Below are 24211 nucleotides of genomic sequence, written 5' to 3'. Positions count from 1 at the left end.
TACATTTTTGTGTATTTTAAAAAAGTACAGCCGTAGTATAAATCAGTAATGAAAATTATTCATTTCAATCATCACTATGAGGATGGAAAATAGATCACAAATTGAAGAAACTATACAGCAAGTGTGATTGCTCGAATACCTCTGGCTGTATTCCACCAAATCTTTGCTTTTACCAATGGGGCAGGGGCAAACTTTGAATTGGGCAGATGTCAAAGAAAACCACAGGAGGCAATGGCATTCCCACTACCAAATCCATCCAGCATGCAATGGGGCCCTAGGACGCCAAGACTGAAGGCGAGTCAGCCAACCCATGGGCATCCTGCTCCTTCTTCAACCATTGCACGACAGCTCAACAGCACCGTGGGGTACTTGCCTATGCGGTCTGCAATGTATAAATTACTTCACTCATTATTTGATCAACTAGAAAGATGATCTTCCACGCTTGCCATCAATTTCACCACACAGCCATCTCTATGGCTCTCCGCTCAAAGCACAGTACAATTATCGGGCCACACCTTTGACAAATGAGCCATCACGGGAGGACAAGCCTTTCTAGCCCAACTGCTACTTCCAAACTGAATTTCCAATCTCAGGATCTGGTGAATATACCTTCCAGGTTGGAATCCTCCAATTGGCCATTTCACAATTTGCAATTGAAATGAACATGGTGTAATCAATAGCACAGCATATTGTTCTTATAATTATAAATGGTTATGTTCTGCATACTCTCCTGATGAAGTTCCATTCTGGTGCTATCTACATGGTGTCAAAGCCAGTTTTCAGCATCACAAGTGCGTGCAAATTGCATTTCGAAAGTCGTTGATTGGCTTGGAGGGTTTCTTCTCTGTGTGATTGTCTTAAAGGCATTTTTGGCACATTTTCAATAACAGCTTCTTGTGAATTATTGCTGACCTTCCAAAATGCAACCATCCCTAAATGTATGCCTTATAAACGGATCCAACTTCCAAATTCTTGATTAAAAAGGTTATCATATTTTTGCTCACAAATATAGTTATGTCCTTTTGGACTGTAACCTACTTGTCTTATTCCCCGCAATGGAAGGATAACTATGCCTGAGCCTGTCGACTATTTGATACCATTTTTATTTTCCTGAAATTATCCCTCCAAAATGTTTTCACTTCTATGCTATTCTAGTTTTTGGATTTGCTTTTAATTTGAGCTCATGATTCAATTTTAAGAGATTTTATTAGCTGTTTCCATAAAGCCAAGAGGGGCCTTCCATGGGGTCCAACAAGACAACCTATAAAGCAGGCTAAAGCACCTAGCATAACAAACGATTCTTACAACAATGCAAATTAGTGGTGAGGTGTCATCATTAGACATGGGGCAAGTGTGAAGACACTTGTGGTGAGTGACATGTCTGATGGGACAGGGGCTAAGGACCAGATGAGGTAAGGACTTAAGGCACAGGGCAAGAGATAGTGTATGAATCTATGAAGATCAGGTTGAACACCATAAAGCATGGGACAAGCGTCAGGGAATCAGGTGGGTACTGTATCAAGGTAAGCAGAGTAGGCCTTGAGTGAGAGGGACACAGGGTGGTTGTGAAGGTCATCAGGGGGTGGTTAAGTCACATGGGACATTGCTAAGGGGAAGGATTTGGGTGACGAAGGACATGGGAGAAGGGCGCTGCACACATGATGTATGCTCATGCTGAATAGCCAAACTATCATCCACATTTGCCAACTTACCTTTTATTGTAAGGAACACAGGGTGTATATTTGGAGGCATGTGCTCTGTGTTAACATAACTAGGGTACTTTTCCACAGATAAAGTCAGAAACACAGAGAATGCTGATGTTCAGAGAAAAGATTCAGCTTTTGCGTTTCATGGCATTGAGTCACTTTGAAGCGCCAATCAGTCAGTGCAAGGCACTCGATGTATCGACATCTGTCTCAGTAGTGGTTCAAAAGAGCTAGTAGTACTCAACATGACTCAAAATTCCAGAGAGTGCCAAAGGCAGCTTCTTTTCGTCCTTGTAGTGCCGAGGGGCCCTCCACTGGATCAATGAGGTCAGGTGAGCCTATCCTCTGCCCTTCCCAGCCCGCAAGGTTGCCAGGGACACCTTCTGGGTTGGCACTTCAGCAGGCAGAGTTCTGGGTCTCAGTGTCCAACAGAAGTCAAGTGTTCCTCCAGCAGGTCGCCTCAATTGTTTCCCAGAAGCGGTTAGGGATAGAGTGTGCATTCTGCTTGGGGGTACTTGTCTTCACGCAATGGATGGGATTTCGGGCAGCCTTACACTGGCAGATTTACAGTGAAATCCTCAAGTTGCTTCAGGATGGGTCCAGGGTGAATCTCGAAGATGACTGCGAAAGGTCATTCCTCCAAGATGGTCTCAAAGATGATTCAATTAAGGGGGAAGCACTCACTCCGTTATCCAGTCATTTTACCATAACGGATGGGGCCACTTCATGCCTTCTTAAAGGGGACAATCCTGGCTGTTTCAACAAAGGGTATTCCTTGTGATGCCATATGCCAGAGTTCCTTGTCTGCAGGACATTAGGAGGGTCTCAAGACGGAAGTGGGGCTTGATCATTTTCAAGATGGCTGGCCACTAATACCGTTCGTCTGTTCTCTCCTAGCTTTACTGCCCTTCCCTTCCCCCCTATCTGCCTCTGATCAAATGGACCCCTGTAATTATCTTCTTAGTTTGACTTGCCAATTGCGTTGCAGAGTCCCCTTTGAAGCTCTGAGCTCTTCCCCCTAACCCCCCATCGCAAGGCCAGGCATGCCCCGCTCTACCAGAAAAGGTGGCACTACTTGTGTGTGATACACTGAGGGCATATACAAATACCCAAATGGGTCTGGAACTACAGGACACCATGGAAAACAAGTGGATAGAATATATGACATCAGATTAGGTTTTGGTAATGTAACTAAATGTTCTCATATTCCACTATATCTAAATACATATTGCTTAATATGTATTTTTAACAGAAACACTTTCCGCAGAAAAATGAGGATATCCAGTTAAGGGTAGTATGAACATGGGTGGCAGTACTTTTAAAGGCAGCCCATGACTGTTGGAAGTATTTTTAGGAAGGTACATGTGACTCTTTATCTGGTCTATTTACATTGCAGCTGTTGGTTTGTCAGTAAAGCCATGTGTTCACTGCACTTTTCAGGATAGAGCATTGGAAAGGGTGCTCTCTTTAGCAGAGGACACTTTCAGGAAGAGAAAATCTCCATCATTTTGCATGGGGGAAATCCAAAAATGGCATTCAGTCGCAGGTTGCATGCCAGCGAACATGATGGCCAGATCCCTTAAATACCTTAGTGCCAGGAGCTTAGGTCAGGGTCAGGGTGCAGAAAGCACATTTTACAGTGCCCATTATTTATTTTTTAGCCTATTTGAGGAATAGAAATCCATGTGGGGCAGCAGTGATTCAGACCAATTAAAAAGAGGCATGAAATGGCCAGAAATGATCCTATAATGTATTGTTCACCCCCTCCCCGTCCCCCCCACCCGTGCATTTTCCAAGCAAGCACAGGGCAGATGCTTTGGGTTTGTGTGAATTCCAAAGCCCATCCAATATGTGAATGTGGCATTCATTCCCCAATGCACAGAAATGCTCCCTTCACTGCATGCTTTCACAAGTATGCACATAAAGAGAAAAGGGGCCTAGAAATGTGTGCGTCTTTGATGTGTACATTCAGCTGCTCTGTATGGTCAGTCAAAACATGTATTAACACAGGTGAAGGGAGTGCAATCGCAGGTGAAGGGAGTGCAATCGCAGATGCCATCACTAGCATGAACAAAAGATTTGGGAATCGGACCCCTCCCTACATGTTGAATGCAGTGCTAAATCGAGACAACTCTTCCCATCCACTGCTAGGAGATTTGGGGTTGGGGGTTGCCGGCCAGCATCTCTCCCAGAATGTTGACCCCCGAAAATCTCACTTCGAGCAATGGGCTTATTTTTCAGTAATGTTTTCCTTCTGCCTATTTGGCTATTCAGCTCATCCGCAGGAAAAGAGATAATCATTTAGACGTGCCTTCATATCCCATGTATGGTGTCAGTCATTTGTTAAAGAAAAAGATCGCAATGCAATGTCACCATGTCTACTGTATTTTCAGCGGGTCAAATCAGTTTTCCGAGGAAATAACTAAAGCTGTGCTGGTTTACATTCAATTTACAGTGAAGGTCAGCATAAGCATCTGCATAAGGAGGCTTTTCACCTGCCCTCAAAATGTTTGGGATGAAAACAATAAGTCATTCTACCTGAGACTGAGGGATCTGATCCCCACTGTTTCCTCCCATGGTTACTTGCCCGCACTCCCGCCCTTGCCTATTGTGAGATCCGCACTCCCTTGTTTCTCTTCTCCCGAACCTTGTTCTACCCCCTATAATTGTAAAACAGGACACACTTCCCCCAAGCTAGGTTCGTGCTCAATAAATACATTAGTAATAATAATAATAATAATAATAATAATTATAATAATAATAATACCATGTTCAATCAGAGATGATTTTTGAAAAAATAATTCACGTCTACTTCAGAACTTGGCGCGCGCCTCTGCGCGACTTACCTCTGCATAATCCGCCTTGTTGGGGCAGTACTCATCCACCTTTGCAAGTGCCAGGTCTGGGAGAGGAGGACACCAGTTCTCATCTTTCAGATTGATGTGCCCCTGAGTGTAAAACAGAGCATCAATATTACTTGACTGTGCAAGCACATTTTGCAAATCAAATGTCCATATAAAATAATACACTGCGAACTTACCTCAAAAGGATCCGAGCGGCTGGCAATTTCCACGAGAATCGTTGCATAGCTGAAGACAAAACAGAGCAAGAGATTGTGCATGAGTTACTCACTCATCCGCTTCCGGCTTGCACACATGCATATATATAATACATGGCCTGCCCACTCTTGCATCAGCCATTGGCGTGGAGGTTGGGGTGACAGGATAATGCAGGGGATACCTGGTTAAGTATGACCTTAAGAGGGTCAGGATTTGGAACTCTTTCAATTCAATGTATGCTGAGTGTTTTGAATGCTTACTTCTTTGCTATGGAACCATATAGTGGAGTCTACTCAACTTGGCTTAAGATGCACCTGCTACCCTTCCCTCATCATTCGTTACTTAATCATTATAAGTGTTGTCTTGTCTCCCCCAATTGGATATAACACTGCTACGGCATTGGCCAATACATGTATGAATATCTTTATGAATTGGATACTAAAATGTATTAGAATGTTTTACAAATTAGGAATTATTAGGTAGGTCATAATATTGTGTTGTCCTTTATCTAACTTGAAGGGTATAGTTATTCCTTCTGACTGTTGGATAATGTTCAGTTTGCAATATGGGAGATATTTGTTTTAAATGCATTCGTGAAAATCTTAATACATTTACATTTAAAAAAAAGATGGTCTTGGAAGTGTGGGAATAAAGCAACTCGCTACCTGGCTGGCTTGGTGACCCCCATTGCACGCCTGCCAGAGGAGGGGCATTATATGTGCCAGGAATCTGAGCTGTCTCTTGAATTTGGCAGAACTTGGAAGAACTTCCATTTTATTGTAAGTATTCATAAAGTGTACACCTGTCTGAAGTACATATGATCTGCACTTCATGACTACATGATGAGACACAGACAAAACCAAAATCAGGAGTTTTTCAAATCTAAAGCTGGACATAGGACTAGCACAAACAGGGGATCTAATTTGCTCGGCACTAAGACAAACACCCAATCGAGTTGAGAACTACTTCTGGAAACAAAAGAGTTTCAAGCACCTTACAAAGGGACATCAGTGAAGGGGGAGTGACAGAGATTCAGGGAGAGCGTTCAGAGGCCGGGAGGATAGCTCAGGGACGGGGGAGTGGCAGAGATGCAGGGAGAGCGTTCAGAGGCCGTGAGGATAGCTCAGGGACGGGGGAGTGGCAGAGATGCAGGGAGAGCGTTCAGAGGCCGGGAGGATAGCTCAGGGACGGGGGAGTGAAAGAGATGCAGGGAGAGTGTTCAGAGGCCGGGAGGATATCTCAGGGACGGGGAGTGGCAGAGATGCAGGGAGAGCGTTCAGAGGCCGGGCAGATAGCTCAGGGACGGAGGAGTTGCAGAGATGCAGGGAGAGCATTCACCGGCCGAGAGGATAGCTCAGGGACGGGGGTTTGTCAGAGATGCGGGGAGAGCGTTCAGAGGGCGTGCGGATAGCTCAGGTACGGGGTAGTGTCAGAGATGCGGGGAGAGCGTTCAGAGGCAAGGAGGATAGCTCAGGGACGGGGGAGTGTCAGAAATGCGGGGAGAGCGTTCAGAGGCCCGGGAGGATAGCTCAGGGATGGGGGAGAAGCGATGCAAGGAGAGCATTCAGAGGCCAGGAGAATAGCTCAGGGACATGGGATCAAGGCAATGCAGAAGCCCAAATATCCTATCTCAAGCGTAACTGCCAATATTATCAAAGGCTCCTGTGCCGCATTAGGCCTCTGCTGAGTAAACAGAATAGTGCCACGATAGCTCGGACTACTATTCTGTCATGCCTCGACTATGGAAATGCTCTTCTCTTGGGAGCAAGCAGTAAATGCATTAAACAATGACGAACAATAACAAACAGAAGAGAACATATTACGAGTGATAGAAAGGACCTCCATTGGCTAGCAATGGAGGAACGCATCACCTTTAAATCCCTGACACTGGTCCACCGTTGTTTATCTGGAACAGCCCCCGCTTACCTAAAACAGGAATTTAAACTGTATGAACCCAGCCAGAGCCTTAGATAAGAAAACCAGGGACTTCTAGAAGTTGGCCTCCCTAAAAAAGTCATGGGTTTAGGCAGAGCTTTCTCTTCCAAAGCAATTTCAAGATGGAATGAGCTACCTCGCCACCTCAGACTTGAAAGCAACTTCCTAGACTTCAGGAAACAGCTTAAAATCGCTCTCTTCAAATAGCACTTGAGCTTGTGATTTTCCTCCTCTCTTTTTCTGGCACATGTGTCATTCATTCTCGTCCTGTTTCCATCCAGTCTGCGTGTTTTTGTTCGCACCCTGATGCTTGCAGGCTTTGGCGTGTTATAAATATATAAATAAATAAATACAATAATGGTGTGTAACGTGGGTTCAATTGACGCTTAGAAGCTAGACGAGTCTGCTAAACTGCCTGTTCAAGCTTTCCTTGGCCAGGAAATATCATGGAATGCCAAGGTCTTTCTATGGGTTTCATGGGTGCCAAGCACACATTGCAAATACATTCTAAACGCGTGGATTGTCAGCGTTGCAGGTTGAACAGCCTAGCACAGACTGAACCCAGGTCTTGAATGGCAGCTGCTGTAAGCCTGGGCTAGAGGGGAGGTGCAATCCAGTTGTTTTATCGCCAGTATATTTTTTGATTAGTGTTTTGCCGAAAATGCTTCAATGAAAAAATTCATCTAAGACAATAAGGAGGGGAGAGGGGGGTGGCAAGGCATATAAAGTGTGGTGGAAATAGGGACTAAATAATATGTGACTTGGGGGAGAAACACCCCCAAATATAAAAACATAGTTTCAATTAGTTTTTTCAACAAAAAAAATGAATTGAAAAAATAACCGTATGAAACAACATAGAACCTTCGACAAACCGGTTAATATTGGTTAACACTAGTTAACACTGGTTAATACTGGTTAATACTGGTTAATGTAGATGCCACGCTTAGCACCCAGACCTCCCCAGAAAGCTAAAGATGAAGGTAAATTAGGCTTGGTGAGAAGATCAATATCTTGGCCACCACAGAACACACAGGGGTGGAGACCAGGGGTCTCCCACATAGACATCCAGATTCTGAGCAGAGAGATGATACTGAGACGAGACTGAGACCCCTTCAGTACTCACAACAAGCGTGTGCAGGTGGATGAAGGGGACTTAAGTTCACATACATGCGTAGACTTGTATTTTCTGCATTTGTATTTGTTTACTGCACAATAGTCCATGGGGCCAATCCTGAGTCCATAAGTGGGATGGGAAGAGAGCCACTGATCAGTGGATGGCGAGGAATACATCGCAACATATAGACTATTCTCATGACATAAGTGTGGGCTTCACCAATTTTTTTATCCCGTGATGTTGCATACCATCACACGTGTATGCGCATGGTGAGGTATACCCTTTTGCTTTACTTATGGAAAAGAACAATTCATAATTTCCAATAAGAATTTGACTTCTTGACTTTTTATTTATACTAGTATTTTTTTCTATTATTAAGGTCAGTATTTAATTTCAGAATCTCATTCATTAGTTTCCTCCAACGAAGGGAAATAGTGATAAGCCCTTTTTTATAGAGCGACATTAACGTTATATTGTGTTGCATTGTATTTTCTAAAGACATTTTTACTCACGCAGATGTGACTCAGAGAATAGCAAAAGTCCCTTTGTTGTGTATTTGTTGCTAGTAAGATTCCTTAGTAGCTGGTTACGTCTGTTTTTATCTCATTTGGGGAATAACTGATACATTTTACTGCCTGCAATTGGTCATGATTTCTCGTTATTACATTTTCATATTTTCCAGGACTCCTGTATGGCCATTATATTGCCATCTCTATGCTCCTTTAAACTGTACATCTTGATTCGCAGCAGTCATAGAGTCTAGTGCACAGAGGCGACAGCCCACTTCCGGCACCAGCGTGAGTTGTGATTGAGTGGGTGAAAGACATTTATAAGGCACCACTCCATCGGAGTTAAGAGGTGAGGCACGCCCAGTACCTGCGGGATAAGGGTCAGGCAGGACACTAGGCTTGGTGAACTCGAGGCAGTGCTCTTCCCTCTCATCTCCAACCTAGCGCCAACCTCTGGCCGCATGTAGCACATAAAAGCCCTTTGCTTTTCTTTCACCTCATCAAACATTTATGAATCTATCAAGTAGCAGGTCCGGAGTTTGGAGCATGTGGTCTTTTTCAGCTATCGCGGCCTACGCAGGACTGTCTACCTTCCTCCCTGTGACTTCCCTCCCTGGCTTGTCCAGAATGCAAGCGTTTGAAGAGGAGTATAGGGCAAGCAGGTCACCGAGGGACATTTTGAATATTTGAAGTACCTCAGGGTTAATGAGTTAAAATGGAATATAAATACTGGACCCATATGCACGCCACTTACCTTAGTGCTTTTCGTAACGGTGGTTGTGAGCTGCCCGAACCCTTTCCCTCCCCAGAGAAAGGTTAGACCACACGTTTGTCAAGTGTTGGCAATAAAAGGCTGTAGGATTTTTTTTGTTACAGATATGGTTATGGAAACAATAACAATAATCCATATCCTAATAATATCATACTTTTGGGCACCGGGTCCTTAGGTTACCCCCTCTGGCCCGTGCCGCCACACCTTGGATGGGTTACCGGCTTTCCAGGTTTCCCCCAAAAGTTGTTGCTTGCTTTGTCCTAGCTGCCTTGTCTGTTCCCCTTAGTTTGGCTATTCCTTTTATCATGCCTGTGCAGTGCTAAATATAGCCCAGTTTGGGGGAGCCTTATGGCCCATAAGCTGTCTCTGTTTTTATACTTCGATTCCCAATTTATGCTAGTGTTTGTACATGTTTCTGGGGAGCCCTGCTTGGTTCCCCTGATTTCGAGTGTTTTGCTCATACGTCCAAACAGTTTAAGTGATCTGCTAGCTTGGCTGCTTACTGGCCCCGGCCTTTGTGGGTGCCTTGGCCTGTGTATCTATAAATAACATTATAGTTTTGGGCTTCTGGAAGCGTGGCCCCGGCCCTTTGTGGTGTTGGCCTGTTTATCTATTAAAAAATTCACCTTTTGGGCTTCTAGAAGCGTGGCCCCAGCCCTTTGTGGCGTTGGCCTGATTATTTATCTTTAAAAAACTTTTATTGAGTTTTCAATCGCTTTTTAGAAGCGAGGGCTTGGCCTTTGCAGCGTTTAGCCTGTTTGTCTGTGCTGTGAGGTGTTTTGTCCACCCGGGGTGGATTTGTGAACAGGGGTTGGGGAGCCCTGGAAATAATTGTTCAAATTGGACCCTGAGACGTGTTTCCAACGGTTGAGGCACCTTTATCTTATATGTGTGGGTAACTCTCCCCTGTGCCCTGAGGCTTGGTAACCATTGTGGAATTTCCCAGGTTTTCTAAGGGACGGTCCACCCATGTTATACTCTTATTTGTTAACAAAAGATTGCTTTGTACCTGCCTTTAAGCTCCGTAGCTCTGTGGCCCTCACCCTCGGGTGTCTGTTGTATTGTGCTATGTGGGGATTTTTCCCCACTGCTTTTTAATTTTGTTGAACCTGTTTCCCAGTTCCGTGTTTGCTTGTAGCACTCTGGCCCCCGCCGTCAGGTGTTGGCCTGTTGTGCTGTGTGGTGTTCCTTCCACACTGCTTATTAGTTTAGTTTGAAACCATTTTCAGGTTAGGTGCTATTAATCGCACCCTGACACCGGCCTTCTGGCGTTGGGCTGTTGTGCTGTGTGATGGTTTTTCCCCACTGCATCCTGATTTCGTTGAACCTGTTTTCAGATTCCGTGCTACTTGCAGCACTTTGGCCTTGGCCCTCGGGTGTTGGCCTGTTTTGTTGTGTGGTGTTTATTCTCCACTGCTTATTATTTTTGTAGAACCAGTTCTTGGGTTCAGTGCTACTTGCAGTTTTCAGGCCTCAGCCCTCGGTTGCTTGGATTTTTGCTTTCTTCTATTTCTCGCTTTTGTTTTCCTCTGTGTATTTTTGCTGCCCGATAGGCTGTGCCACCTTATTCTCTGGCATCTTGATGTACTGTCAGCCTGACTTGTGATGCTACCCATGAGTTAATGGTCTTTCCTTGTGTCTTACAACATACACCTTTTTCTCTTGTATGTTCTGCTACCTCTTTTGTTTTCCTTCGCTATTCCGTTCTGGAAACACATGCATCACATGTTTTGTTTTTGTTATTTATATGCACTACATTCCCTCAGGAATCTGAATCCTGCTAATTTCCCACGGTGTGTGGTGCTCATTTATCAACCTTGGTGACAATGAAAGGCTGAGTTCGGCCCTCCCCGGGTTCGACCCTGCGTCATCTGTCTCTGCCCTGATGTCAAAGTGCACGCTCTACTTGCTGCGCTATCTGACTCGCTGTACCGTTTTGGAGGGTGTGACTATATTTTGGAAATATATCCTCTATCTGTTGCCTTTCCCTTAGCGGCAAGCCTGGGTTTTTATTCTGGCCCCTGGTTTGTGCTTGTTTGTCCTGTTACCTGTGTTGCTGCTGTTTCTGCTCCAATCTCGGCCACCTCAAGCCGCTGGGGAAACAGGTCATCCGCTTCACTACTACCTGCACGTTGCAGGAGGTCCTGATGGTCTGGAACCCTTCTCGTTTGTTGCTGCCTTAGTTTCTGGGTTTTTGTTGTAATCGTTCGGCTCTCACTCTGGTTATGCGTATTTATTATTGCCCTTAAGATGTGGCCATAGTTGTGCTAAATGGCCCTGGCTCTGTTTTTCTGTGCGGGTTTGCCATATTAGACGGATACATCTTTTGATTTTTGGAGGATGTTGGGCTGTGTTTGGTATGGGCTGGGCTGGGCTCTGGAACCACCCTCTGGTGCTAGTTGTAAGCTGCAAAACGCTCTGCTTGCTATGTTACCTGACTGTTAGGTTATCTATCCTGTCCTAGCTGTTTGTTTCCGCTCTTTTAACTGTTTGTGGGGCTGGCTCGCTGTTCGTCTGCATGTGTGTGTCTTTGGGGAGCCTGGCTGGTTGGATGACCATTGGTGGGTGTGCAGAATCTGTGTCTGCTGGTGCCCTGTGGGGTTGCTATCTTACTTACCTTGCCATGGTGACTTTGGTGTCATCGCCCCTTCTTCACCTGGCACCTTACCGCTAGCCCCCGATGTCCTGAATGCTTCTGTGTTCTTTTGCCGTATTGTTGTTGCCCCCTTCCGTGCCTGTGGTCTTGATCTGTTGCACTACTTCAGTTGCAACTGGGTCCCCTGAGTATAGGTTTTCCTTATTTGTGTGTTGTTTTGGACCCCGTTTCAGGGTTCTGCGTTTATTCTGCGTACACAGAAATATTTGGCAAGCTCCGTTTTAGATAGCTGTATTTAGTTGGAGATCCCTTTCAACAGGTTCTCTTTTTTATGGCCTTTGATTCAGGCTGATGCTGATACACATTGGCTTGTGTGTTGTTTCTGCCAGGCTTCAAAATGCACCAGTATGCTCTGTCCGAGGTGTACAATATTTTAGTGCTTATGCTGGCTTTTGTACGGGTGGTTTCACAATTCGTTCCTGGGGTCCAAGGTATTGTCATGTCCCTTGCTCTACCCTCAAACTTCCTGTGTTATGAGGGAGGCTTGTGTCTTAGGCGCTGACTGTGCTGCAACACTTTGGCAATTCGAGAAACTGCTGTGTTTGTTGGTAATTTGGCTTGTTGCCTGCTGTCCTTGGCCTACCCCTGTTGTTGGGTGGCATGTTCCACACCTTACTGTGCCCCGTATCAGGGTACTGGGTTGTAGATATAAACTTGTCTCATGGCTGGTTACACTGATTTGTAGTGCTTGTGTAAGAAAACATGATCCGTGTGTGATTATTCTCGGTTTGAATATCGGATTTGCACTTCCTCTGTCAATTTTGCTTCTCTTTGTCTGTGGGTGGCTTGCCACCTGCATTTTGTTACTGATCGACCCCTGGTCTGACTGTTGCGTTTTTGGGCAACCTCCTAGCTCTTTTAGATGAAAGGTTTGGGTTGCCGCTACTGGTCATGCTTCCAGCTTTCTCAAATGGGGCGCATTGTAGCCGGTGTTGCCCCCTTTTGTAGTGAATCTTGTGCGCTACTCTGTATGTGGCGTCTGTTGCTGCTATTTTTCCCCACATAAAAACAGGCGCGCTTGTTATTTATGGACGTTGCCCCTCACCAGCTTGCTCTGGGGCGGTGGGGGCCAGGGCAAATATTAAACAGTATTTGCATTTATGTACCCTGCCAGGATTTGAAACTGCAACCAAGCGTTCTGTACTGATGTCCATGAGCGCTCTACTCACTGCGCTTATCTGATCGGAGATCAGAAACATGTTTGTCACCCGGCTGGTAACTGATATGCTGCACCCCATATGAGGGTGTTATTCAGAGCTTTCACTGTGTTTAATTTCTGAGAGACATGGGAAATGTTTCTCTTTACTCTCTAACTGATGCGCCCTTGGGAAGCTCATTTTTTATTCGTGCGGGCGTGTGCTTCTTTCATCCTTGCATTCGAAGCATTCAACTTCGTTTGGCTTGCTGCTTGCAGTCCCTCAGGCTTGCCGTGTTTCATTATGTGGTATTGCTTGTCTTGGTGATGGTGGGTAAAATTGGAATTGGTGTTGGTATTGTTGCGAGTTGCAGGGGATTTGCAATGATGTCGGGTTCCAGGGGTATGTTGGAGTTTTGTAGGCCCGGTCCCGCCTGGAGGGAGTTGTTGTTTACCCCTAAATTTGAGCAATAATTGTTGCATTTCACTCATGTTTTCGCATCATTTTGACAGTTTTTTGTTTTTGTTACCTTTTCACCTGCCCTCTGTTGACTTCCTTTTCTTTGGTGGTGGTGGGTCGTCCTCCTGGCCGGGTGGCATGGGCACCCCTTCTTTTGGTAGGCCATACATGTTTTCTCTGACCCAGGCCCAGCCACAATGTTCAGCTGCCTCAATTGCTGCTAGCAGGTGAGGTGATTTGGGTTTCTGAATGAAAATACTTTTTTCCCCTCTGTATTTTGTGTAATGCACAGCTGTCTTTGCTGTAAAAATGAACAATCTATTCACAATTGGCTTGTTGCCCCATGCAAATGAAAATATATGAACAAAATTTGTTATGTTGTTGCCCGTTTTGGGTAACTGCTAATGCTGTGCCTGTATAGGTTCCAAATCTATGTTCTCTGTGCCGACTGTTTAGAAAAATGCATCTATCTGCGCTTTTGTATGCTCATTAACCTGGCAGATATAACTGTCAATTTTTATTTGCCCCTTACTTTGCGCACGCCTAAAAGGCTTATTGCAGCATGACATGTGGGTCCGCAAGTGCTTTTTACTTTCGAGGATCCAAACTCACAACCCCGTGATCTCGGCCCCTGTTTGCTTGGCTTTACGCCACTCTGTCATCCCTCATTTTCGTGAGCTGAAATAGGCTTTTGCATGGGTGAGCTCGATAGAGCAGGACAATGTAAAGCTTGTGATGTATTTGTCAATTAGTTTAATACGCTTTTGCATGAGGTGACCTCGATAAAGCCGGGCAATGTAAAGCATGTGATGTATTTGTCAAATAGCTTCTCAATGTACTTTTTACATAAATAATTCCCCTGCGCTTGTCCGACTCATAAAGTACATGTTTAAAATTAATCCTTTTGTTCTTGCGCAGCTAGAAAAGAAATGCGGGGTCGATGTCTGCAGCAAGCTCCTTGTTTGGCCAGCTGCCAAAGGGATGTTTCCATTAGATTCTACACTGTTCGCCTCGCAACCGGCCCAGGGGCTCACTTACTTGATAAGGTGAAATTGACACGCCGCCTGCGCCGGGCTGCCTTGTTTGTTTTTCTTCCACTCGTTCAGCCGCACCCGATGGCTGCTTTCTGGTTTGCTGTGTGATCCTGCTGGGACTCCCTTTGTACTTCAATTTTGACGCTCTCATGCTCAGGGGTCAGCCTTTTTCGAACAGGACGATGTTCAGAAAGAAAAAAGACGCTGCAGATGCAGTGAACTTTTGTTAGAAGGGAAAATGCCAAGCAAACAGCACTTCCTAAGAAGAAAAGAAGAAAGAGTGGAAGACGCTGAGTGAACAGCGAACCTCCTGACTGTTTGGGTCCCCGTTCAGGATCCACAGACAGTTTGTATTGTTCTGTGAGCTGTGGAGTTCTTATATAAGACCCAGGGGTCGCCCTGAGTCTTTGATGTGTAGCTGTGGGGGCTGGCCCAGCCCCCAGGCTGGCAGTAGCCAACTGTCTGGCCCCCTGAGGGGGAGGGTAGGTCTTTGTACTCCTTCCTGCCTGCTGCTGGTTTCCTCATGGTGCTTAGCACCCTGTTGCTTTGTGGAAGGGTGAGGTGTTGCTCACACCTCACCCTTCCTGTGCTTTGTAGTGAGGAGAGACTGCGTGTCTCTGTGTTGTGGGGAAGAGGAGAGCTGCCCCTCTCCCAGGCTTGCCGGATGGTACCAGTAGTTACCCTGCCTCGCTTTGGGCGGCCCTGCAGCATTGCCCAGGACAAGCTGTGGTGATTCTCCTGAAATAATTTTGACAACAAAATTGCACGTTTTTTACAACACGTTGGGTCTCGTTTTCCAAGTCCACGGACATAAATAAGGCGCTAAGGACAGGCATAAATGTTTTAGAGCTGCCTTTATACCTTCATTCGTGCTCTGGGCTTTTTTCGTTTTTTGAAGGCATGGAGGGAGGATGTAAGGGAGTCAAGTACTTAACACAATGGATTCCTGTGGAATATGCCCGCTTTTTACAACATCAAAAAGCAGGCGGATTCTGCAATAATCTATTGTAAACGCTGCCTGCCATGCATTGTGGCAGGTGATGTTTACTCACTCTGCGCTTCGCAGTACAAAGGGGAGCTATAAAGGCTCTCCGGTCACTGTTTTATACCTCCAGCAAAAGATGACAATTGCCTGTAGGGGCCGTTTGTACGTAAGTGTAAATGTAAGCGGTACCCTGCCACCAATTTACATGTTTTTCTAAAACAAGCTCCTCTGTGTACATATGTTTCAGTAAGTGGCAGTCCCATAGGTGATGGCACCTCATGTTTCCTTGTACCCGATGCTGCAGCTGGCATTGCCCAGCTCTTCTGCCCTGCACACAAGTGATGTAGATGGCCTGCCTACTCAGGACTCAGACGCCACTGGTGTGACGAAACACGTGTCCCACTATCAGCATCCTCGAGCTCGGAGAAGTGGGCAGCGGAGTGATGCATGCAAGCAGATCTAAACATACAGGGCAAGACTTTGCGCACACGTGCATCTTCTCACTGCATGCTATGAGCATCTACATGTGATGTAGGAAGAAAGCAGAGACACCGTTGCAGCAAGCGCTGGTGAAGGTAAGAGTATAGGCTTTTGTTTAGTGATAATATTTTCTCTGTTGGCAGATATTGATACTCATGCAATTTGCTGGCTTTGCATCTCAAAAGTTCAAGTGCTCCCTTAAGTTGGCACTACTCACATCATTTTATTTTAAAATATTTTTATTGGCATTTATGTATATATGTGCATTAGAAACATCATGTACATGGTGAGGGTTGAGTCACCTGGTATATAACATATATGCAGTATTGAGCATTGGTAAGATTAAACAACTGATAAACAACAATAGTAACACTAACTGTACATGTGTCCTCTGAGTTGTTGGGCTCCTTGGTTCCTGTTCGAACCCTCGTCTCGGGTCTGGTGGGGTCTGGCTGGAGTTAGTGGGGCGTGGTGTGGGGGGGAGTGTGAGTTTAATTTCGCAGATTCTCGGTCGAGCTTGCATAGAAAGTTCGGAGGGGTGGATTCAAGGGGGTTTGTGGCTCGTTGAGAAAATCAAGTCTCTCAGGAGGGCCTTCCAGGCCTCCAGTGTGGTGCTCGGGTCTTCTCCGCCTCGACTATTCCCTTCTTCCCACGCTCTGGTTTCGGCTGCCGTCCATCTTAGCATCTCCTTAATCCAGGGTTCATACCTGGGGCCAGTCGGGGATTTCCAGGCCATGGCGATTGTTCTCTTCGCGAGCACACATGCGATGTCCATAAACTTCACCAAGTGTTTGGTTTTACTCAGCCTCGGATGGGTGCCCAGGAGGCATTCCTTAGGTGTCCATTCGTATATCTCCAGCCCGGCCCTCCTGCAGGTCCGTTCAGCGGCGGACCAGAGTTTCTGTGCTTTAGGGCAGGACCAGAACATGTGGATCATGTCGGCACGATCGGAAGTGCACCATGGGCAGGTCGGGGCGACCTTGTCGGAGAATATGGCTATCCTGTGTGGGGTCATGTAGGTTCTATAGAGGATATTAAGTTGGATTAGCCTGAACCTCGCATTCCTGGATATCTCCTTCGGGTATGATAGGGCCCTCGTCCATTCCCCCTCTGTGATTTCGGCTCCTAAGTCAGACCCCCACCTCTCTTTCAGATGTGCGCTTCTTGGGTTGGGCCTGTCGTTTATTTGGATGTATAACCTCGACGTCGGTCTCCAGCCGTCACCGACACCATACATCTCCTGCACAAGGGGGTGTGCGTCCGGCTCCTCAGGCCATACGTTCCATTTCTCTTTAGCAACATGCCTCACCTTCTGGTACCATAAGAATTGTCCTGGGGCGAGTCCGTCTATCTGTTGGAGCGATTCAAACTCCCTGAACAGCCCTTCGGTAAACATGTCTCCCCATGAGTAAAGGCCATAGTGCTCCCATCTCCTCATTGCCAATAGGTCGCTGGGGGTTTTGCATACGTCTGCCAGCATGGGGATCTCGGGTGCGTATGAGTGCCGTAGGCCAAGCATAGAGGTGACTTTTGCCCATATCTGTCGCCCCAACTGTGCTATCATGGGTAGGTTCGAGGGCCCAGCTTGCTTGTGCCATATTAGTTCCTTAGGGTGCATGGGTGATGTTAGTTGGCGCAGGAGGTTCGTTTCTGCCGAAGGGTCATCACATAACCATTTTGCGACATGGGTCAGCTGGGCCGCCAGGTAATACCTCTGGAAGTCTGGAAGCTGGACGCCACCCTCGGCGCAGGGAAGTGTGAGGGTGCTCAGCGTGAGCTTGTGCCTGGTTCGACCCCAAAGGAAGTCCCTGAGCAGGGATTCTAGCTTCCTGAAGAAGGGTGGTGGGATATAGTATGCTATGTTAGTGAAATAGTAGAGAAATCTAGGCAATATTATCATTTTGGCTATTGCTACTCTGCCCATCATGGATAGCGGTAGTTTCGACCAGAATTTGGTGGATCTGCGTACTCCGGACATGGCCGCCTCCGTGTTGCATTCGTGGGTGGAGACCGGCATGTGCTTGATGGTGAGGCCCAGGTAGCGGAACGCCTCCACTTGCCATTGGATCCCGATCACAGGGAGTTCCTCTGCGTTCCTGCCTTTGAGTCCAGCCAGGGGGAAGGAACATGATTTCTGGCGGCTAAATTTTATCCCAGAGTATTTCGCAAAATTGTCTAGGATGTCCAGGGCTGTAGGGGCGTTCCTCTGGGGGTCTCGTAGGTACAAAAGGACATCGTCGGCATATAGGGAGATGATATTGTATGTTCCGCCCAGGCTGATGCCTGCGTCAAAAAGCTGTTTCCTGAAGTAGATCGCCACCGGTTCCAGGTCCAGGATGTACAGCATTGGGGAGAGGGGGCATCCCTGCCTGGTTCCCCTCTGGATGGCCCACGCCTCCGATACCGTGCCGCCAGTCTTCACTCTCGCGACTGGGTTGTTGTAGAGTACCTCGATCCATCAGACAAATTGTTCGCCAAGTCCGAATTCCCTCAGGGTCTCGATCAGCCACTCCCAGAAAATCGAGTCGAAGGCCTTGATGGCATCTAGCGACAGCACAGCCAGGTCTTCGGTGGATTCGGCTGTCTGTGCTATCACATGCTGAAGTCTTCTCAAGTTGGCCGTGGTGTTGCGTCCTGGGACGAAGCCAGTTTGATCGTCGGGTACCAGGGTTCCTATTACTCTCGAAAGCCTTTTTGCCAGTATGGTCGTTAGTATTTTGCTGTCGTAGTTCAGGAGCGCTAGCGGGCGGTATGAGTCGCAGTTTTCGGGTGGTTTGCCAGGCTTAAGCATTGGGACTATAAGGGTCTCTCTCATGCTGCTCGGTAATATTCCAGTTTCGTATGCCTCCGCGTAAACTTCTTGCAGTATGGGGGATAGGAGGTCCCCATATGCCTTGTAGAACTCCGGGGTAAGGCTGTCTATTCCGGGGGTTTTGTTCGTGGAGAGGGATCTGATCGCCTCTGATATGTCCTCGGGCGTGATTGGCTCTCCCAGCGTGCTTCTCTGGTCCTGGTTCAATTTGGGTAGCCCGACTTCCTCCAAGGTATCTTTTATGTCTGCCTCGGGTATTCGGTTGGTGTGGGCATATAAATCAGCGTAGTAGTCAGAGAAGGTGTTGTTTATTGCTTGCTGTGTCCTGTGGGGGGTGCCCTTGCTATCCTTAATCAGGTTTAGAGCCATCCTCGGGTGTTCCTTCCTGCATAGCCAGGCTAGCATCCTGCCTGGTTTGTCCACCTCTTTGTGTGCCTTCGCGGATCGTGCAGAGAAGTCGAACTTCGAGAGCCTCTCCCATGCGATTCTACAGTCTTCCCTGATCTCCTTCAGCCTGGTTTCCATCTCAATTGTTGGGGGGAGAGTGTTTTCGAGGTGCTTGATCTTTTCCTCCTCGGACTCTAGTTCCTGTCTCAATTGCCTCCTGATCCCTCCTGCCTCGGCGATTACCTGTCCCCTCGTCACCACCTTCATTGCTTCCCAAAATGTACTCCATTTGACGACTGAGCCCTTATTAAATTCTATGTATTCCTCAAGCTTCTCAGCTAGGGTTTCTTTGAATGCAGGATCGGACAAGGCCTCTGTTGGCATGCGCCACATCGGGATAGGAGGTCTAGGGCCTCTCAAGCAGAGTTGCAGTATTAGTGGGGAGTGATCCGATATTGATCTACCCAGGTAGTTAACAGATTCAACCTGTGGGGTTAGCTCATTGTCAATGAAGAAGTAGTCTATCCTGGTGTGGAGGTTGTGGGGGGCCGAGTAAAATGAGTAGGATCTGTCATCTGGGTGTAGGTCCCGCCAGATGTCGGTCACGTGTAAGTCCTCCACCGCTCTGCGGAGGGCTCCGGAGGAAAGGTTGTTGGGTGTGCGTGGCGTGGTTGACCTGTCCAATTCGGCGTTCATGACACAGTTGAAGTCACCTCCCCATATTAGAGTGTGGTCTCTGTGGAGCATAATTTTGGCGCATAGATTCTTGAGGTGGGAGGGAATACCGTGTGGGGGAAATATGAGTTCACTATGCATAGCCGAGTGTTCTCCAGCATGCCCCACATTATCAGGTATCTTCCTTCATTGTCTTTCTCCATGCCCAGTTGTTGAAATGGGGTGTCCGGGCTCACCCACGTGTACACCCCTCGTGCATATCTTGAATGGGGTGAGCCGTTCCCCTGGCCGCCCCAATATTTCGTCAGCTTATCCGCGGAGTCTGCGGAGAGGTGCGTTTCCTGCAGCAGAGCGAACAATATTCTCTTCTTCTTCAGGTAGGAGTGTATCCGGTTTCTTCAGAGGTAGGACCACATCCCCCTGACATTCCACGTGATCACCTTGGGTTTTGATGCCATTGTGTGATCACATCGATTATCAGCAGGGTTGCCCACACTTTATTGCGGCTTGATTGTCTGTTGTCGCGAGCCATGACCTGTTCAGACCGTGAGGGGCGAGCTGTTTCGATGTTTGATTTTGGGTTTGTTTTGGTGCAGGTAAGAGTTCTCAGAGGTAGGGGCATTAGAACAACAGTAACTTGAAGGAAACAATTATAACTGGTGCACCCAGCTCCTGTCACAACGGTGTGGTGCTCGGGTGCTATCGCGCTGCCTGTCCCCATCCGGGTGTCTAGCGCGAGTGGGTATGTGCTGGCAACTGGCCTGCACTGGTCCCTCGCGGGAACGTGGTACGTGTCCATGCATGGGGGGTCCGGTGGGCCGCGCAATCGTTTAGCATGTTCTTTTGTAGTTTTGCTTCAGGTAGATCGGGGCTCTTCTTCGCAGTTCAGGTTTATTGAGGAGGGCGTGGATTCCCTAGTCAGGGTATCCGTGAGTCAACCCTGGCTGTCAGCATTGTGTTGTCCGTGGGGAGAGTCGGCGGGGACCTCGGCCAGGTTGTTGTGTTCCATCCACATAGTGGCCGCCGCCGGTGTCTCCAGAAATATTGCCCTTCCCTTGTGAATCACTTTCAGTCTAGAGGGGTAAAGTAGCATGTATTTCAGATTTAGTTTTCTCAGTCTAGCCTTGATTGGGACGAAAGAGTTCCTAGCTTTCTGAACCGACTGAGTGTAATCTGGGTATATGGTGATTTTGGAGTTGCCCCGCTCTATTACTCCGCCTTCTCTCGAGAATTTCAGGATTACCTCCCGGTCCCGGAAGTTGAGTACCTTCGCAATGATGGGTCAAGGGTAGGAGCCTGGGGGGGGCCTCTTCTGGAGGGACCTGTGAGCCCTCTCTATGGCGAAGCCCTGGGAGAGGCTCGCTACCCCGATCTCCTGTTGTATTAAGGATTCCACGAAGGCCGTCGGGTCCATAGTCTCTGTCCCCTCTGGTACACCCAGTATCCTAATGTTATTGCGCCTAGCGTGACCTTCCGCCTCTTCAGACCTCGCTTCTAGGAGGGACACCTTGTTTTTGAGGACTGCAACCTCCGACTTTAGGACTGCCGTGTCATCGGACCTGTCCTTCTGGGAAGATTCAACTGCGGTGACACGTTCCGTCAAGTTGCGGGCGTCCTGTCTTATTAGTTGGATATCGGCTTTGACTTCACCTATCTTCGATTCTATGGATGATCTTAGGGCTGCGATCGCATCCAGTACCTGGTTGTGCCTGGTGTCTTCCTCAGAGCTGTCTCGCGTTGCTGAGCCTGTCGGTGTGGTCTGGGAGGCGGGCTGAGACTTAGATGTGACAAAAGGGTCCATAGTGGCGTTTTTGGCCTTGTTTCTTGCGGCCGCCATAGTGGAGTGTCTTGGCCTTGGTGGGTGACTCAGGGGATCCAATGTCCACTCACAGGGTGGGGAGCGTGCCGCTTTCCACAGCTCGCCACTGCGTATCAATTAAGCGTGTTGTGCCGCCAGTCTTAGTGCACCCCCTGTGTCGAGTGTGCAGGAGGCGTAGGTGTCCCAAGGTGAGGGCTCGCGGGTCGTTGCGGCCCAAGACTTGGGTGGGGTGGTGGTGGTGGAAGAGTCGATGCTGGTTGGGGGAGGCGGCTAGGCCCCGTAGTCCGGTTAGTGGGCTGCTGCCTGGGGCCTGCAGAGTTAATGGGGTCAGCCTTCAGGTGGGGCGGGCGGCTCCCGCAACAAATCCAGTATGGGTTCCGGAGGAGGTTCAGCTGGGGCAGTAAACAATGGGCGTGTAGAGTGAGGGGGTCTGTGGTTTACTCACTCCGGGCGAGGTGTCCTCAAGTCGATCTCGTGTGGGGGGCGCCAGTCGCGGCCGCGGCGTGGGAGTCCACTTAAGTGGGCGGCCAGGCTCCCTGGCTGGTGGAGAGTGGATCGGCACTCCTCAGGCCGGGGTCCCGGCTAGCGGTCCCCAGGATCCGTGGAGCCGGCAGTGTCCGATCCGCGCCAGCTGGTTGGGCGCCCGCACCGTCTGGGTCGGGGACGCAGACTCCGGGCGCGAAGCGGGAGCTCCCGCGGTGTTGTCCCACGGTCCCAGCTGAAGTTCGTGGGACCTCGCGGGTCCGCTCCGAGGGACGGTGTGGGTCTCTGTGTGGCAGCGGTCAGCGGGAGTAGTGCGTGGTCAGCTAGGCGGAGGTGCTGTGGGGTCCCAGCCTCTTCGAGCGCTCCGGGGTCATCTGCGCAATGCGGCCGCCATCTTGGGAGCTCCCCTCGGATGGTAGGGGGAGCCGGGCCGGGACGATTAAGCGAGTGCCCGGTCTCCAATTTTTGTCGGACAAAGGTGCGACATCCAGGGAATCGCTTTATGTGCGGCTGAACCTTAGGGTGGATGGCACAGCCACACGCGTAACGCCCGAAAACAGGATCAGATTGCGCGGCCCGGCCGGAGCTCAGGGAAGCTCCGTCCTCACTCCATGCGCATCAGGCCACGCCCCCACTACTCACATCATATGGCAGCACTCTCATCAGATATAAGGTTCGGGATCGTACACCGAAGTACAACCTTATGTGCCCGATTTTAGCATCAACTGCCCAGGCGCCTTTTATAATTTCCCAGGCATTACCATCAAAAGCCAATGCACTCGTAATATCCTTGAAGCATTGCCAAATAAGCTAGTTATTAATTCTAGGTGTTTGCATAATGTGTCCAGTGCATCATTTCACAAGTATTGCAGTCAAGTGCCTGGTAATCCCAACATGTGTCATATATCCAGATAGCTAGACCTTTGAGAGTTACCACTAAAAAATAATTTTATTACATAATTACTGGGACATTGCCATAGAAATGCCCAGATACTTGCGCCACTTGCCACCTATTACAATTGTGTGCCAATTTACTGAAACCACTGACATTTATTGTGATCTAAAGCCCTGGTACTCCCAACGTTGCCTGTTATTATAATCAAAGTCCACATACTCACAGCATTGGAAGGTATTGCTATCAAATTCAAGGTACTTGCAGTATTGTCTGCAAAGGGAGCAGTGATGCTGCAGTATAGTGCCCACGTGCTTCTTCTGCCCGTTCTCCATTCCCTGACCCAGCTGGAAAAGGTAGAGGCTGCAGAAGTGCCGTCCACATTCCTTTCTGCCCACCTGGCATCTGCAAGCTGCCACACAAGAATTGCTTTTCCTGATAGGAAACAAAGAGTCCTCTGTTTCCCCTTCTCTAGAGCAAGGGTTATTTTAGAGCCATAACCAACAAACATTGGCAAAGCCAGCAGTCTTGGCTTTTGTGCAGGCATTTATTTATTTATTTATTCACATTTGTTAAGCACACAGCAGACCGAAGGCATCGTGGGGCTAGTTACATTGTTGCTTCTACTTAGTTACATACAATTCAGGTCCGTAGGTGTTACATTGGACGCAAATATTATTACATGCATGCATACATTGGTTGGAAGGTGGCTGGGAGCGTGTGGTTAGTTGAAGAGGGCAGTTTTAAGTTTTTTGAGGAAGGAAGGGAGAGATGTTTCCGCTCTGAGGTCAGTGGGGAGGGAATTCCACAGCTTAGGTGCGAGGAAGGGGAAGCCTATGCCTCCTGCCTTAGTCCTATTGATGCGAGGTATGGTGAGTTGATTGGTGTATTGTTGTCTGGTCGGTCTGGTGGATTGAGATCTGTATAATGTGTCTGATGGGTATGAGGGTGCTGTGAGGTAGATACATTTATGAGTGGTAGTAAGAATTTTGAAGGAGATGCGGTCCTTGACTGGGAGCCAGTGAACTGCCTTCCTGGCTTGCGTCATATGGTCTCTTTTTGGTATGCTGAGGGCTGCTCTAAGGGCGTTGTTTTGTGTTGTTTGGAGCCTGGACAGGTTTTTTTTGGAGGTGCCGGCTAAGAGAGCATTACAGTAATCTAGTTTGGCTCCTATGGTTGCTCTAGCGATGGAGAGGCAGTTATCCTTGGTAGGGAATGGTTTTATTGCATTGATGAGTTTGGTACTCAATGCGGAGGCCGATACTATGGCGCTAACTTGGTTGTCCATAGAAAGTGTC

The 24211-nt window shown here is 47.9% G+C and overlaps 1 protein-coding gene across 1 annotated transcript in view; it reads right to left on the bottom strand.

Annotated features, from left to right (window-relative positions):
- The window catches only part of LOC138559946 (atrial natriuretic peptide receptor 1-like), a 556750-nt gene that overhangs the window by 486262 nt on the left and 46277 nt on the right, over positions 1-24211 (bottom strand). Inside the window, exons 3-4 of the mRNA XM_069642743.1 lie at positions 4747-4795; positions 4553-4654 (exon numbers count right to left, since the gene is read on the bottom strand). Of these exons, the coding sequence (XP_069498844.1) occupies positions 4553-4654; positions 4747-4795 (151 nt within the window). The remainder of the gene's footprint in view (positions 1-4552; positions 4655-4746; positions 4796-24211) is intronic.

This window comes from Ambystoma mexicanum, chromosome 1q, assembly GCF_040938575.1.
Source record: "Ambystoma mexicanum isolate Mex_15411 chromosome 1q, UKY_AmexF1_1, whole genome shotgun sequence".
Lineage (NCBI taxonomy): Eukaryota > Metazoa > Chordata > Amphibia > Caudata > Ambystomatidae > Ambystoma > Ambystoma mexicanum.
The sequence above is the reverse complement of the archived record's forward strand: the minus strand, read 5'-3'. Positions and strand labels throughout refer to the sequence as shown.